A 17,748-nucleotide genomic window follows, 5' to 3' on the forward strand; every position below is an offset into this window, starting at 1 on the left:
TGAATGAAATGCATATTCTCGTATTACTTTTTCCTAAAACAAGTTGACAGAAGGGCATCAGCCTGTAACTTAGGAATAATGCAGAAACAGCATGTTCAAGTTAGAGACAGAAATGATCCAAAAATCTTCATTCTGCAGTATTAAGTATCAATGCTGCCTATCAACATACACCAACTGTACAGTATTACGATTGAATATGTTCCAGATGGGAGCAAATACCAAGCCAGGCATAAGGAACATTGGGCCGCCAAAGTCCCCAGGCCAGTGACCATCATGTGCTTGGAGAGTAGAATAACAGCTAATGGCCCTTCTTACAGATGTCAATACAACTTCTTCTGTAACATCGTCATGGTCTTCTAGCTTGATGTTGGGGAGGTTTATTTCAAGTGGATTATCCTTTGCAAACTGCATTAAGAAAGTTAGAAAAGAACAGTATCACTACCTTCAAATAAAGGAGATGATCGGAAGAGAGGTGGAGGGGCATTTTCCATCAGAACACACTTTGCTGTCCAAACTCTGCAGTTCCAGAGTCATTCTTATCTATTCAAAAGCTGGCAAACTTATATGCTAATGCAGTATCATTTGGCATTTTTAATTATGGAAGACATCCTAGCAGTTAGAGAGTTTTAGCTCCAGAACTAGCATATATAGATGACTTGAAGCGAGTATTAGCAAATTCTACTATCATAATGAGTCACAATGTAGCAATTTGTGTAATCATCAGAGCAAGATTGCGTATCATCAATCCTTAAGTCCCAAAGCTATCTCTGACATAATTATTTCAACATCAGTTAAGCATCATAGTAGGGAAAAACCCATAAATCTCAAAATAATTTCTAAAGTTTCAGAAACAACTTGATTCCCAAAATAACTGTACTGGGCATGCTAGATGCTTTCCTCGCAATGATTTTTAATGGCCTAGACATAAATTATGCAAGACAACCAAATCCAGTCATGTAATTACAAGCGTTAGCTTACATAACCAAATAATTTTCAACCTTCAAATTGTTAGATTTATGCCCTAGAAGCCAATCTGGCTGACACATTATTAATTCTGGGACATAGTTTTATATTTGACTTTATTATTATTGATTAATAAATGGGCATCTTTTTCATTCATATTGTGTATGTGTCTATGAATCGTCCAAGAAATTAATACGATGATGATGCATATTCTCAAGAGTTGAGAATTTGAGCCATGTGTCATTGGTGATTAATTTCTAAATGCTCCTGATCGATGGATCATCACGAGGACGATGATCGATCCGATGAGATCAGTGCACATATCACTTTCCTTATAGATGGACGAGTCTCGAGTCCACAGTGTAGGGACACTGAAGTGATAGTGCAGGTGTTTGTTAGAGAACAAGGGTACTGAGCATGACCAAGACAAGAAGTCACTTGGATGTCTATCCACTCGTCAATGACTTACTTGATGTTGCAGTAGTGTGACTGATCCTTTGACCTACGGTGCTTCGGCTATTTACAGTGAGGTTGTTGTAGTTTGACTGCACGTATACATGGTTTTTAGCCATATAGATCCTTGTGGTGTAGATTGGCTACAGTAGGTTCACTATAAGAGTAGGATATGCACCTACAAGGAATCTATCGACCTTAGTAGATAAGGAGTGATCCTATGTGATTTATAAGACAGAGTTCGTAAGACCTCGGCCGGAGCAGTATGAACAGTGGGAAAGGAGTTTTTCACTCTCGAACTTAAATCGAATAAATCTAGACATATGACAGACGATGGGGTTTGACGAGTTATCCATTACCTTCGTCATGTAGGTATTCATGATAGAAGGACTGTATCATACGATAACTGCACCTAGAGGTTCATCATTCCATTCTGCTGGGTTGCCACTACATGCTGCTAGGTGTCACTGGTGGATGGTGAGACTCATAGGGACTATCTTGATGATCGATGATTCCTGGTGAGTTGAGTTGAAATTATTTCAACTCATTAAAAGAAGTTTTCAATGATATTGTGATAGAGATCATAATATATCTCACTACCAGACAGAATAGAACCTATGGGGTCACACACATTAGAGGTATTGACCGATCCGATAGTTTAATTGTGATTTGGAATCACAAATAATTCATAATTATCAATTTGATTGATAATTGGTGTAACCTACTAAGAATTAGGAAGTTGAAAAAGGAATAATTGTAATTGGATTGCAATTTAATTGAATCAATTGGATTTAATTAATTGGACTTGATCATATTAAATACGAGTCCTACTTGGAGTAGGATTCCTAGAGTCCTAATTAGATTAGGACATCAAATTAAATTAAAGTCCTAATTGGATTCGGATTTCTTAAGTCCTAATTAATTTTAATCTAATAAATTAAGATGACTCCTAATTGGATTAGGATTGAAGAATTCAATTAAGTCATGGTTCAATTGAATCCTAATTAAATTAGAATTTGAAGGGAAAGAAAATTAGTGCACTCAATTCTCTTTGGAAGAGGATTAGACCCGCCTTGTAAGTGACCCAACCCCCCCACTTAATTTGATTAAGTGGGGGCGTGAGAAAGAGATGATAAGAGGGAGGGGCGTACGCCCCTCCTTGGCTTTGCGTGATGAAAGAAAGGAGGGGCTACGCCCCTCCTCTCTTGGAGATAAACTTGAGCTCCTAAAATTTAGGAGCTCAAGTCTAGGAATTAATTTAAAAGGAGGGCTTGCGGCCCTCCTTGAGATAATTCCCAAGTGCATCACGGCAGCCAAGGGCTCTCCCTCTTTTGGGTTTTTCAGCCACAAAGGAAAGAAAAAGATAAACATGAGCTCCTAAAAATTAGGAGCTCACGCTTAGAGATAATTCAAAAGGGGAGGGCATGCAGGTCCCTTTAAATTCTCTCCTCTCCCTTTGAGCCGTGAACAGCACCTCTCCCCACTTGGTTTCAGCCGTGAGACAAAGAAAAAAAAATATATAGGGAGGTGTGCATCCTTTCCTTCTTCCACTTTTTGGTTCCAAGACAAAGGAAAAAGAAAAGGCTGCAAGGCTTTTATTCTTCCTCCTCCCCAAAGCAATCAAGAGTTGATTCAAAAGGAGGTTTTCAGCCATCAAAAGACATCTCTGCAAGGGAGCTAGCACCCCGGGAAGATTCGAGAGCTTTGATCGGTCCTCTGCCTCGTATGGATACCTATAGAGGCCGGACGCGTGTGTGGCTTCAAGCGAACCTTTAACAAATACCATGATCATCAGTTTGCGGTGATCATCTATCCGCACAAGGTGAAGATCTGATCTTCCTAATCATGTAAAAAGTTTTTAATCCTAATCTATCTACGAACGACGGTTTTAAAATACGTTCATGCGATGAACGGAATCTCGCGCATGCCCCTTCCGCTGCGTTCTGCTTTTTTCTGCAGCGTGCAATGGATCCCGACACGTATATGTAGGTCTTCTCGTTCCATTATTTCTTAGTCTTGAATATTCTTCCATGAATTATAACTAGCTTGTGAGGGATATTCTCAAGCCATTCATTGATGAATTCTAAATTCAAAAATATTGAATAAGAATTACAGCATATTTGGATCTCTTTACTACTTCCATCAACAATCATAGACAACTAGCACATATTTCTACCTGCCCCAGTAAGATAAACATTAAAAAAAAAAAAGCTCACAGGCTTCATCTGTTTATATTTCTTTCTGTTTATATACCTGCAATCGCATGAGGAGATCAGCACTGTGCTTCATCTCAAAACGATGCTCCCGAAACAGCTCACGGACCTTCTGGACTGCAGCAATCTCTTCAGCTGTGCCCATATTCGGATCAAATTCCCACACCTGCCTCCCTACATGGTTGTTTGTCGTCTTCAGCCACGGGCTGCCGCCCTGCGCAATCTTAAGCCTCCACATTGCCGGATCAGGAGGAAGAACTGCGGGAATCCATCCATTAAAACAATCAAAACAAAATCCAACGAGGGAAAAAGGTTCAAGATTAGTGCAAAAGCCATATATAAATCCATCGCACTGCAAGGAGAAAGAAAAGGAATGCATGCAAGCATATAAAACGCATAAAATCCTTTCAAGAAACAAGTAAAATCAAGAAATAGAGAGAGCGGGGACCGAGTAAAAATTTCCAGTTCGAATTCAAGGGGAAAATCAAGGAGAAGATATGCGCGAGGACAGTACCACCTTCAAGATCGAGATATTTTGATGGTGATGAGATGGAAAGATTGGAAAATTGCAGATTAGGGGTCTTCCGTTCTTGAATTTATCTTGGAAGCTCCCTCTGGCCCACGGAGGTGGTAGGGGCGTAGGAGCTTCCATCAGTCCTTCTCCTCCCATCTCTGTTACCGTCGCTCGCTCACAGAGTAAGAGGGGCATTTATTTCTAACCTAAAGGACTGACCGAAAAAGGAAGGGCGCTCGCTGCCTCGCTCCCATCTCTGTTATTTTCCAGATTAGGGGTCTTCCGTTCTTGAATGCATCTTGGAAGCTCCCTCTGGCCCACGGAGGTGGTTGGGTTGTAGGAGCTTCCATCAGTCTTTCTCCTCCCATCTCTGTCACCGTCGCTCGCTCACAGAGTAAGAGGGGCATTTAACCTAAAGGGCTGACTGAAAAAGGAAGGGCGCTCGCTCCCATCTCTGTTATTTTCCAGAATAGGGGTCTTCCGTTCTTGAATTTATCTTGGAAGCTCCCTCTGGTCCACGGAGGTGGCGGCGGCTTAGGAGCTTCCATCAGTCTTTCTCCTGCCATCTCTGTCACCGCCGCTCGCTCACAGAGAAGGGCATTTAGTTCTAACCTAAAGGGCTGACTGAAAAAGGAAGGGCGCTCGCTCCCATCTCTGTTATTTTCCAGAATAGGGGTCTTCCGTTCTTGAATTTATCTTGGAAGCTCCCTCTGGTCCACGGAGGTGGCGGCGGCGTAGGAGCTTCCATCAGTCTTTCTCCTGCCATCTCTGTCACCGCCGCTCGCTCACAGAGAAAGGCATTTAGTTCTAACCTAAAGGGCTGACTGAAAAAGGAAGGGCATTTAGTTCGCGGTGGCAGACGGAGCAAAGAAGAGCGGGGATGGAGAAGGAGTGAGATAAGCGGAGTCATCCAAGGGGAGAGCGAAGTCGGGTGGAAGGAACCGTCGGGCTGTGCCCTGGATTTTTTTATCTCGCACCCGGGCGGTCCAACTGAAATCGGGCGGTTTGAGGGACATCGCCCGCTGAGTTCTATCGAGAAGCGCCTCGTAGATTGATGGACTCCTCCAACTGTATCGAATAGATTGATAGACGAGTCGGCCCGTAGCTGTATCATCTTTAAAATAAAAAATGGTATCTATTACGTCTTGCCTACTTAATGGGCACCTGCTACCTATTAAATACTCGGGATAGCATGAGCACAAATCCTTTTAATTAATTTTGCAGCACGAGCATCTGCTTCCTATCTAATCGTACCTTGTATTAATTTTGATGCATGGCTGTTTTTTTCATTGCTAGTTTTGCCACTTTAAGATTCATTTTATGGTTTAAGAACCGTAATATATATATGCTTTAGCCATTTTTCAATAATATCATCTTTCTATTAGATAAATTATCCAATATAGAGATGAGATCTACGATGAATAATTATAAATATATAGAACGGCAAATGTTTTGAATATTTGTAAAGAATATTTTATATAATATACAACAGAATAGATAAATGATTGGATAACATAGTATGGCTATAACGTTTACTATATCCAATCAATATAAATATGCATCCTATTACCTCTAGTGCAACAATTTTTATACTTGTTATATTTACATGGCATAATACCAAATTTTACTAATTATCTAAAAATATTTGATACATGACAAGAAATAATATAATATATACTAAATGATTTATTACATTGTTAATTATTGTATGCATGTTATAATATCAGAATATGTACTAAATAATAATTATCGTAATATTTTACTAATGATTCTATTAAACATATTGTACTTTGAGATAGCAAATGGTGATGATGGAATTGGGGCTCTAATCACAAATTAAATGTTTAGCCAACCACCCCACCTTCTCCTTGCCTCTATGCAAGCAAATTCTCTATCCACCATCCAATTGCCAATTAATATGGTACCAAGCATTTTTAAAATATATATCCTCACACACCAATGCGCAGCAAATCCTTAGTTCAAAATTTCATGCAAAACGATGCAACCACACCTAATCAGCTAAAGAGAGTTCAATCTTCGCTAGTTTGTGTTTGAATCGACTTCTCTCCTGTCCTATAACTTCATGTCATTGCACGGCTCGTAACTAGAGAGGATCCAGACTTATTTAAACCTCATCAATTAGAATTTCTATTATTTCTATAGAATCTTCTATGGTGTGTGATTTGCATCACATGCTCGATAACTATTATTAGAAGATGAACGACTGTTAACAGCGATGCGTTCTGTATGGCACATAATAACATCTAGTTTGGCAGCTATCCATCTGTTAATGACAGCTATCAAGTGTTGTACAATATTTTTATGTGAAAAATATACACCATAGAGGATCCCTTGCTGAAGCTAAAATGGTTGAATTGAAATGAAATTTAACTAAAACATTCAAAAAAAAGAAATTGTTTAAGATGCATTTTACGTAGGCTTCGGAATTATATTATTATCATCTTATCTTGAAATGAAGGTTATGCTTATATCCCACAAAAAATGAGGAATATGCTTATTATATTCTTACCTTGAAATAGTAGTGTTGTGGTCGAAATCTGGCCTGAGGGTGACCACACTGGAGGAGTCGGAGGAGCCGCTGACCGGGCCGGAGAAAGAACACCATCTCCCATGTGTCGGCTACCTACACAAAGCCTCATCGGTGGATTCCGATGAGGGCCCTCCGATGCTTAAGTTAGAGTGGATGTTAATTGGTCCAAAAAGTTCTCATGTATTATCTGATGTGGGCTATTTATAGTCCCAGCAAAGGTACCCAGATGGTGGAGGTATGGCCTATCCTCATCATGGAAGGAGATGGTCTTGGCCAGGTGGCGTGCAGCCAGGGCTTGCTTGAGGCGCACGGTATGGGCCGTTCTTGTGAACGGCATGGCGTTGATAGAGGTGATAGGGTATGGCCCTTGGCAGCAAGGCGTGGCCTCTGGTTGACAGGTCGTAGAGTGGCCAGCAAGTAAAGCATGGCGCGATGAGGTTGTTGTTGCCCAGATATGCAACCCAAGAGGGGGGTGAATTGGATTTTTAAAAAATCTTTAACTAGAATGCGGCGGATAAACAATAATTTTAATATGAAAGATATAATGTGCTTTAAGCAATGAATGAATAATAGCAAAGATTAAAGTGCAATAGTATAAAGAAAAAAGAGCACACACAGACATGAAAAATTTATAGTAGTTCGGTGTAACCCACACCTATATCCACTCTCCAAAACTCTTGAAAATTTCACTATAACCACCCAAATTATAGTATGGTTGTTTTTCGAGCTCACAACCCAACTCGCTGTTTTTTCGGGATCACAACGAATTCAGTCAGTTTTTACAGGATCACCAACCACAACTTTAATCCATTTGCTTTTCGGGTTCACAAACAACCCAATCGGTTTTCACAGGCTCACCAACCAAAACCTTACACGATTGTTTTCTGGGTTCACAAACAACCCAGTCAATTTTTATAGGCTCACCAACCAAAATCTTAACCTTGTTGAATCCTCTGATTCAACAACTTCCAGTTAAGATTTGGAAGAACCCTTATCAGTTTTGGAGTAGATAAAACTGTTACAGCAGAGTTTAAGGAATATGTAATAAATGTTGTAACTATATAAACAAAGCTTCAAGGTAAACGAAATAATAAATATGGATCAGAAGCTTTGAAGATGGTTGTTGGCTGCAGTCGAAGATCTTGATAGCACAGCAGTAATTCCTCTGTTGAATATTTCAACTGATTCCTCACAATATGATTTTTCCTGAAAGGCTCTTTTGTGAGGATTATCTTTTGAAGCTTGGATTTTGGGTGATATGATTTTCTCACTTGATCCTCTCTCTTATCTTCTTTTTTTCTTGGCGTTCCTTTAAATTTATAGACTAGAAGCTTTTCAGAAAGTACCAGATAACCATCACACCAAAAAACTATCCGTTGTCACCCAGAAGAAGTACTGTTGAAAGTAGCCGTTGGAGCTATCAAGATGCCAGGGGTCGACTCATCAGGTTCGGGGGTCGTCCATGTACCAAGGGAGATGGCTCAGTAAGCATAGGAGTCGGCTCGTTCCTTCAATCCATACAAAGTTTTTGTGTTTGCCTCTTGGGTCGACCCGTCAATGTCGGAAGTCGACTCGTGTAGATATTGGATCGGCTCTTCAAACACAAGAGTCGCCTCATTCCTTTAGTGCACATAAATTTCCTCCACTCCCCCAAGGGTCGACTCATCAATGTCGGGGGTCGGCTCATGTAGATATTGAGTCGCCTCCTTAAACACAAGAATCGGCTCATTTTCTTTAGTGCACAGAAGTTTCCTGCACTCCCCCAAGGGTCGACTCATTAATGTCGGGGGTTGGCTCATGTAGATATTGAGTCGCCTCCTTAAACACAAGAGTCAGCTCATGTATTTAGTCTCAGGTGGTGATTCTTCTCTATTTTTCTTGAACTATATAGGGGTCGACTCAGTTTCTGTATAGGTCGACTCATTAAGTTTTTCACAAATTTTTCAGAGATCTTTGATTTTATTCTTCTTGATTCTTGGAGGTTGTAAGGGCAACTTTTGTCTAGAGGTCTAACCCTTCACATTTAAGCCAACATCATTAGAGTACATATTTAACTCAATTATTTTTGTGATCATCAAAATCCATCCTTTAAGATTAACAATCTCTTCTTTTTAATGATGACAAAACTACTGAGTCCAAAAGAATTTTGCAATAATTTTCAGAGTATTCTTGTAATATAGTTCAGAGCAAAAAGGATATTTAGAAAGTTCAGATTATTCAATAAAATTTAGTATAAGAGCACTTTTTGCAATAAGATTCAGAGCAAGAAAATATTCAGAATATATGCATTATTGAGTTTAAGACTTCCAATATGTGAATTCTGTATGTTTATGAGAAAAATCTCCCCCTTTATATCATGATTAAACAAATTATGCTTCTTTCCCTATCTTTTGTCATTTATCGATTTTCTTCATAGTGTCTGTTTTCTTCTCCCCTTTTTTTGAAGTTATGTTACTTCTCCTCCTCTTTTGAAATTCTTTTACTTCTCCCCCTTTTTGTCATCAACAAAAGGGTGAGGGGTAGGAAAGTTTTCTACTTGTAGATCATGATTTAAGCATCAAGAGTTAAGGAGAATAATTGAATAGGAGGTACAGATTGATAATAATTTATTATAGAATTAGAGTTTCAGTGGGAGTTTCAGTGCCAAGATTTTAAAGCATTATTTGTACAGTGTTGATCATCTTTGTTGATTATGTATCAGAGCGTTTTGACTTATAAATATAGCAGTATTTTTAAACGTATCATAGCTTTTTAATACATGCTGATCCAATATAGCTTATCACCATACCAAAAGCAATTTGTGAATGTATCAGAGCTAATGTATTAGAGCTTTTTACCTTATTAATGTATCAGAGCTTTTGATATTTATAATTGTATCAGAGCATATTATAATGTTAGAGTTTCAGATGATTTTAACTTAAAAATCAGAGCTAGTTAATTTCAGAATATATAAGAGCCTTTTGTCTTAAGAATATATTAGAGCAGTTGGAGACAATCAAAACATAACAATTGCCTTCTTGTCTCCTAGAAGTTGACTAACTTTGGATTCTAGAATGGAGAGGGAAGCAGTCAACTAAGAGCCTTGTTCCTTAAATTGCTACAGTGATCCTTGGAGTTCATTTTCTTGGTGCCTTGTATGTTCTTCAATAGCTCCAAGTCTTCTTTGTTGGGCAGCAGCAAGTGTCCTTAGGCCTTCTAACTCAGTCTTGATTTTTTTTTTACCATTATAATCAAGTCATAAACTGAATTCCCACAAAGGCATGATCAAAAGAGTCCTTGCGTTATGTAATCTTCAATAAACTTCAGCTGGTCTCTCTCAAGTCTAAATGGCTAAATAGGTGCCCCTTCTTCATGTACACTAGTGCTAAGTGTCCTCTGTGAAGGTCCTGCACTAGTTTGCCTTGTTTTAATAGGCCTCCGTGCTTCTTCTCTTATTCCTTCTTCCTTTTCTTCTCCTCTATGAACCACTTGTTATTTGCTTTAACAAATTTCATTCTTATCAAAGACTTTTCACTGTAGATGTCAGTGTGCTTGAGCTCCATTTTTACTTCACCTAGAATGCTGACATCATATCTAATGAAAATAAGAGATAACACCATACCGTAAGGGAGTGATGCTCCCTTTCTTTGTCCAAGATCCGCCATATGCTTCATCATCATGGTAGGAAGGTTCAGTGGTTGGCCTCTAAGTAGATGATGCATCACCAGAATATCCCTCTCAGATACATGATCAAATCGGCCTATTTTAGAAAATAGTATCCGACTGATAATGTGGTGAAGTAGCCTCATCTCTGCATTTAGCTTATAGGCCTTAACTTCTTCTTCTTTACTGACCTCATCCTTAGATAAAATCAGCTTTATCCCTTCATCTCTATCTTCCAGCTCTTCTAAACTTTCTCCATCAATGGGTGCCTTAATCACATTCCCTAAGATTTCATCCATGATTAAGAAGGGAACGTCCCTGACCTTTGACAAAATCTGACCAATGCCATATGTAGCATTTCCGTAGAACTCTCTTACTAGATCGGGATAGGTAGGTAGGTCCAGTGAACACACATACTTCCAGCCCATTTCCTTCAAATTTGTTCCTATATGCAATCCTTCCCTTTCTAAGAATAAGAAATCAACCTTTCTTCCAGTAGACACTGTTCGGTTTGAAAGTGATGCAAATGGAACCAGTCTTGGAATAGGGGAAGATGGTGACGGAATAGGCGAAGATGGAACGGCTCTTGGTTGGGATGGTGATGTATTGTGGATTCCACGGATTTATCCGACCGTGCTTTAGATCTTCTTTCTTGTTCACGATTGATTATTTTCTTTTGGGACCAAATGTGATCTACTTCCTAGGAGCCATGAGGGACCGGCCAGGACTACACTAGGGTTTTAGGGTTTTTGGTTGTTGGAAAGGAAGAAGATGGAAACAGAAATTTTGGAATGTCTGAAACGTTATGTGGAACGGGGGTCGACTCTCGCCTAAGTGAATAACGTTTCGGAAGAAAACTATTTTGGAACAGCGGGGGTCAACTCATTTGTTCCATGAGTCGACTCAAGTAAAGCAGGGGTCGACTTTCGACTTGGGTGAGTCATCCTTTCTACCTGAGATGGAGTTGTATCAGATCTCTGGATGATTCAAACTCTCCCCCTCACTTCATGAGTCAACTCCTCATTACCATGAGTCATCTCCTCATCAGTCAAGAACTAAAATTTTCAAATTAAGATCCTCCGAAAATGACTTAATCAATGGGAATAATAGGAATTAATCATGTAAGCATTCAATCAAACAATGTTTGTACTAAAATTTTAATCAAAATGGGTCACAAATACATAGTTCTCCTCTTATTTCATTAAATCTCTCTTCATTTAGAGGTTTGGTGAAAATGTCAGCAATTTGTTTTTCAGTGTTAACAAATTCAATTATGATATTTTCGTTTTGAACATGATTCCTTATGAAATAATGTCTTATTTCTATGTGTTTAGATCTTAAGTACTGAATTGGATTCTTGGTTAAATTTATGGCACTTGTATTATCACATATTATGAGAATTTTATTTAGTTTAATGCCATAATTCTCAAGTTGTTGTTTGATCCATAAGATTTGAGCACAACAACTCCCAACTGCAATGTATTCAGTCTCGACTATTGACAAAGCAACTGAATTTTGTTTCTTGCTAAACCAAGAAATTATATTAGCTCCAAGAAATTGACAAGTTCCACTTGTACTTTTTCTGTCTAATCTACAACCAGCAAAATCAGCATTTGAATAGCCAATTAAGTCAATTGTAGAGTCCTTAGAGTACCATAGGCCTAGATTTTGTGTACCTAATAGATATCTCATGATTCTTTTAACAGCAATTAAGTGTGATTCTTTAGAATTTGATTGATATCTTGCACATAAGCAAACACTGAACATTGTATCTGGCCTACCAGCTGTAAGATAAAGTAGAGATCCTATCATGCTTCTATACAGCTTAAAATTAATAGATTTACTTAGCTTATCTTTGTCGATCTAACAAGATGAGGTCATAGGTGTACCTATTGACTCTGTATCCTCCATGCCAAACTTTTTTAAAATTTCTCTTGTATACTTACTTTGGCTAATGAAGATACCCTCTCTTGTTTGCTTAATTTGGAGTCTGAAAAAAAAAGTTAACTCACCCATCATACTCATCTCAAACTCACCCTGCATAAGCTTAGCAAAATCGTCACTCAAAGCTTCATCAGTAGCACCAGAAATAATATCAACATATATTTGAACAATCAAGATATCAATTTCTTTTTTGATAAAGAGAGTTTTATCAATATTTTCTCTTTAAAAATTACTTGTTATCAAAAAATTACTTAGTCTTTCATACCATGCTCTTGGTGCTTGTTTTAAATCATATAGTGCTATGTTGAGTTTGTAAATATGATTTGGAAATATGGCTTTCAAATCTAGGTGGTTGTTCTACATATATTTTTTTAGCAATATAACCATTTAGAAAAGCACTCTTGACATCTATTTGAAAGAGTCTGAAGTTCATGTAGCAAGCAAATGATAATAGCAATCTTATAGCTTCTAATCTTGCTACAGGTGCAAAGATTTCATCAAAATCTATTCTCTCTTCCTGATTATATCCTTCAGCAACCAACCTAGCTTTGTTTCTTATCACTAATCCTTCTTCATTAAGTTTGTTTCTGAAAAACACATTTAGTTCCAATTATAGAGGAGTTTTCAGGTCTTTCAACTAAATCCTAAACATTATTTCTTTTAAATTAATTAAGTTCATCTTGCATTGCCATTATCCAATTATTGTCTTGTTCAGCTTCTCTAATATCTTTTGGTTCAGTTTGTGAGACAAAGACAATATGATTAATGATATCCCTAACAGAAGATCTAGTTTTAATACCTTGAGTAGGATCACCAATAATTAAATCTTTAGGGTGATGGGTTGCATACCTCCATTCTTTTGGCGGGTCATGCTTACCTTACTGAATTTGATCTTCTTCTTGATCATTTTTCTATCCTTCATTACCCTGATTTTTATTTTCTAATGTAGAACCATCCTTCAGGGTTAAGTCCCTAATTCCTTGATCAAGCTCTTCTGCATCATCATCAGCATCTACATCCTTTTTTGATTGGGGTCATTAGTCTCATCAAAAATAACATGAATTGATTCTTCTACAACTAATGTTCTTTTATTGAATACTCTATATGCTTTGCTGGATGATGAGTATCAAATACCTTCATCAGATTTGGCATCAAATTTTTCTAAGTTATCTTTTCCATTGTTTAGAACATAGCATGTCAACCGAAAACATGAAAATATGCAATATTTGGTTTTCTGTTTTTCATGAGTTCATAAGGAGTTTTCTTTAATATAGATCTAATAGTAACCTTATTAATAATATAACAAGCTGTGTTAATAGCTTCAGCCCAGAAATATTTAGGCAAATTACTGTCACAAAGCATTGTCCTTGCCATTTCTTCAAGGGTTCTGGTTTTTCTTTCTACAACAGCATTTTGCTGTGGTATTCTTGGTGTAGAAAAATTATGTTCAATTCTATTTTCTGTGCAAAACTTTTCAAAGTCTTGATTTTCAAATTCTGTACCATGATCACTTCTGATTTTTATAGTTTGTAAACTTTTTTCATTTGAGATTCTTTTACAAAGTTTTGCAAATATAGAAAATGCTTCATTTTTATGTACCAAGAACAAAACTCATGTAAATCTTGAAAAATCATTCACAATCACAAAAGCATAATGTTTGCCTCCTAGGCTTGCAGTCCTAGTAGGTTCAAATAAATCCATGTGGAGAATTTCCAAAGGCCTAGTAATCGAAATAATATTTTTAGATTTAAAAAAGGTTCTAGTTTATTTTCCTAGCTGACATGCATTGCACACTCTGTTCATTTCAAAACTTAATTTAGGTAATTCAATAATAAGGTCTTTTCGAATGATCTTTGAAATTAAGTCCATACTAGCATGAGCAAATTTTTGGTGCCATAACCAGCTAGTTTCCTTGGTTTTCATAGCCACTAGACATTGTATATCTTTCATGAATATTTGATCTAAATCTACCATGTACACATTCCCATGCCTATGTCCAGTAAAAACAATGCCACTATTATGGGTTTAGAGATTAAGCACATAGAAGATTCAAAGGTTACTTTATAGCCTTTATCACAAACTTGACTAATGCTTAGCAGATTATGTTTTAGTCCATCGAATAATAAGACATTTTCAATGTAAGAGGATGGAGTGATTCGAATGTTATCTATACCAATTATTTTACCTTTGCCATTATCACCAAAAGTAACCATTCCCCCATTTTTCTTTTTAAGGACGATGAACTGAGTTTTATCCCCTGTCATTAGAGGTGGCAATCGGGTCGGGTCAGACATAAACGGATCGGGTCAGATGTAGGTCGGATCAGAAAATTATAAACCTGAACCCAACCTATTTATTAAACAGGTCAGGAATTACAATCTGAACCCGACCTGTTTATTAAATAAGTAACCCGATCCGACCCGTTTAACCTGTTTAACAAATTGCCCAACCCATCCCCACCTATCCGATCCGACCCGACCCGTTTAACAATTGTGCTCGGGACCTCGGCAGCTTGAAAAATTTCAACAGAGGAGTCTCGGAGGACGGCCCGTTGTCGGAGGAGATGGGAGAGGCGAGATGGGTCCTATGCTTCACCGATCGGAGGAGATGGGTCCTCTGCTTCACCGCTTCAGTAGACCTTCGGCCGCCACGGCTCCTCCTTCGCCGCCGCCGGGCTCCGATCGGTTCGGCAATGGCGGCATCTAGATCAGAGTCTCGGAGGATGGCTCGTCGGAGGAGGAGATGGGAGAGGCGAGATGGGTCCTCTGCTTCATTGCTTCAGTAGACCTCCGGCCGCCGCGGATCCTCCTTCGTCGCCGGCAGGCTTCGATCAGTTTGGCAACGATGGCATCTGGATCACGGCTCCGGCTTCGAACCCGAAGCCCCCGTGGAGATCGCACCCCGAGAACCCAGACGCTATGGCTTCGCAAAGATCACGGACCAAGGGATCCATACCTCGCAAAGATCCGGATCCTTGGAGGAGATCTAGAGTTAGGATCCCGGCGAAGGAGGTCCGGCCGTAGAGAAGCTCGTAGAGGAGGACGCGGCATTGCCATGGGACTATGGGAGCGGCCGGCGGCAACCTCGCGGGCGACATACTCGTGGGTGCCGACGAAGGAGCAGGACTGGGCGGCAACCGGCTCGGCAACGAATCGGCGGGAGAGGAGGGAGGCGGCCGGCTTGCGGGGGCGGAAGAGGAGGTCGGGGAGGCAGGAGGGGTCGTCGGCGCCGTTGGAGGGGTCGGCGGCGGCGGGCTCGAGGGTGGGGCCGTGGGGGAGAAGGTGGACTAGAGGGAGAGTCGGAGAGGTCGAACCAAAAAAAAAAAGGGCAGCGGTGCCCAGGTGAACTTGGAGAGAAAGTTTTAAATGAGTGACGGCCTAACCTGTCTTTGTGGGCTGTGGGTTGTGGCCCTTATCCAACCTGACTCATATATTAAACAGGTTATTAAACGGGTTATACAGGTTAAACGGGTTAGATATCTTAAACCTGTATCTGACCCAATTAATAAACGGGTTAAACAGGTCAACCTGTTTATGACCCGAACTTGTTTAGGCCAAACCCAAACCTGTTTATGGCGGGTCGAACACGGGTCGGATTGGCGGGTCGGGTCATATTTTGCCACCCCTACCTGTTATGTGTCTAGAACACCCACTGTCCAAGTACCATTTTCTGTTGGATCCTTAAGTAACTAGACACACCTGCAAAACATCAATCAAATTTTTATCCTAGGTACCAAAGCTCTCTTGGGTCCTTGCAAGTTAGCAATAATGGCTCCTTTTGGAATCCAGATTTTCTTAAAAGATATGTTGCTTACAAGATTGCAGGTTTTCAGATTACAAGGTGTATATTGTAGTGTGTTCTTGTTGAACCTATAGCATACGCAGATGACAGATTTTCTGGGATTTTTTTAAACATATTTCTATTTCTGCTCATCAGATTTGCAGTGAACTGTTTCAGAATAAACAAAGGAGGATTTAATAGTCAAGTTCCTAAAAGTTTTTTGCTTGTTCCAAGGATGGGATCCCAATCCAGCCTTGTCAAACATAGCTCTTTGATTATCTAGAATTAAGTTCAGTTTTTCAAAGCTTAGGATAAATCTTTCAACAAAAGGTTTTAACGTATTAACTTCTTTGGTTAACTTTTCATTAATTTTTGAAAGAAGCTCATTATTTTTCTGAAGTTTAACATTGCTTTCAGTAAGAAATTGATTTTTCTATTTTAATTATTTATTTCTTAGAACAAGCTTTTTGTATTCTAAAAGAAGATCAAAAAAGGCATCAAGAAGTTCTTCAAATGAAAAGTCAATTTGAGTTTCAGCACATACCTCATCTTCATGTGCCATAAAGCATAGATGTGCAGTTTTTTGTTGTTGCTCTTCTTCTTCAGAGCTTATTTCATTACTGTCACTCCAAGTGGCCATCATGGCCTTCTTCTTATACCTTCTAAGAGCCTTCTTAAGCAAAGGACATTCGGTTCTGAAGTAACTCGGTTTCTTGCCTTCATAACAGGTCACTTGCTGCTCCTTTTCTTTTTCCTTACTTGACTCCCCCTTGATCACTGTGCTTTTCTAAACCCAGATTTCTTCTTTCTGAAGAATTTCCTAAACCTCCTTGTGATCAAGACCATCTCCTCACTGTTTTCAGAGTCAGAACTGTTGCTCTCATCTTCAGTTTGAGTTGACTTTAGAGCAATAGTTCTGCGCTTTTTAAATCGTCCTCTTTTAGGCTCTGTTTCATGGAAAGTTCATGTGTCATCAGTGAGCCCAAGAGTTCTTCCAGTGAGAGTGTGTTGAGATCCTTGGCTTCTTGGATGACAGTGACTTTTACTTTCCAAGTTCTTGAAAGTGACCTAAGAACTTTTCGGACTAGATCACTATTAGTATAAGATCTGCCAAGACTTTTCAGACCGTTAATAATATCAGTGAATTTAGTAAACATTTCAGATATAGACTCACTGGGTTCCATCTTAAATAGTTCATATTTGTGCACTAATTTTAGATTCTTTAATCTGGTTAGTACCTTCGTGCGTAACTTTCAGCCTATCCCAGATTTCTTTTGCAGACATGCAGATGGATATGCGATTAAATTCACTAGCTTCTAATGAACAATATAAAACATTCATGGCCTTTGCATTCAGCTGAGCCATTTTCTTATCATGATCATCCCATTTCTCTTCAGGTTTGGGTAGTGAGATGCTATCAATAATTTTTGTGGATGTGTACGGCCCATTAACTATGATGTTTCATAAATCATAGTCGAGTGCTTGGATGAATATGTGCATGTGTGCTTTCCAATATCAGTAGTTGGTGCCATTAAAGAGTGGTGGTCTATCTGTGGATTGTCCTTCGGCAATAGAGGTTCTTAATTGAGCTGCCATGATGTTTAACTCTTGATGGCTAGATCAAAAGAAGTTGAGTACCGAGCTCTGATACCACTTGTTGCCCAGATATGCAGCCCAAGAGGAGGATA

The 17,748-nt window shown here is 39.1% G+C and overlaps 1 protein-coding gene across 11 annotated transcripts in view; it reads right to left on the reverse strand.

The window, feature by feature from the left end:
* Positions 1 to 17,748, reverse strand: part of LOC103720906 (cycloartenol synthase-like) — a 63,736-nt gene that overhangs the window by 39,723 nt on the left and 6,265 nt on the right. For 6 of the 11 annotated variants that reach the window (XM_089926680.1, XM_089926685.1, XM_089926683.1 and 3 more), the window contains exons 7-10: positions 6,917 to 7,081; positions 6,674 to 6,787; positions 3,670 to 3,887; positions 220 to 405 (exon numbers count right to left, since the gene is read on the reverse strand). In XM_089926680.1, the coding sequence (XP_089782806.1) occupies positions 220 to 405; positions 3,670 to 3,887; positions 6,674 to 6,787; positions 6,917 to 7,081 (683 nt within the window). The remainder of the gene's footprint in view (positions 1 to 219; positions 406 to 3,669; positions 3,888 to 6,673; positions 6,788 to 6,916; positions 7,082 to 17,748) is intronic. The other 5 variants (XM_089926686.1, XM_089926682.1, XM_088709032.2 and 2 more) reach the window with 3 other exon arrangements.

This window comes from Phoenix dactylifera, chromosome 12, assembly GCF_051530095.1.
Source record: "Phoenix dactylifera cultivar Ajwa chromosome 12, Ajwa_hap1_PhDact_Kaust_v1.1, whole genome shotgun sequence".
Classification (NCBI taxonomy): domain Eukaryota; kingdom Viridiplantae; phylum Streptophyta; class Magnoliopsida; order Arecales; family Arecaceae; genus Phoenix; species Phoenix dactylifera.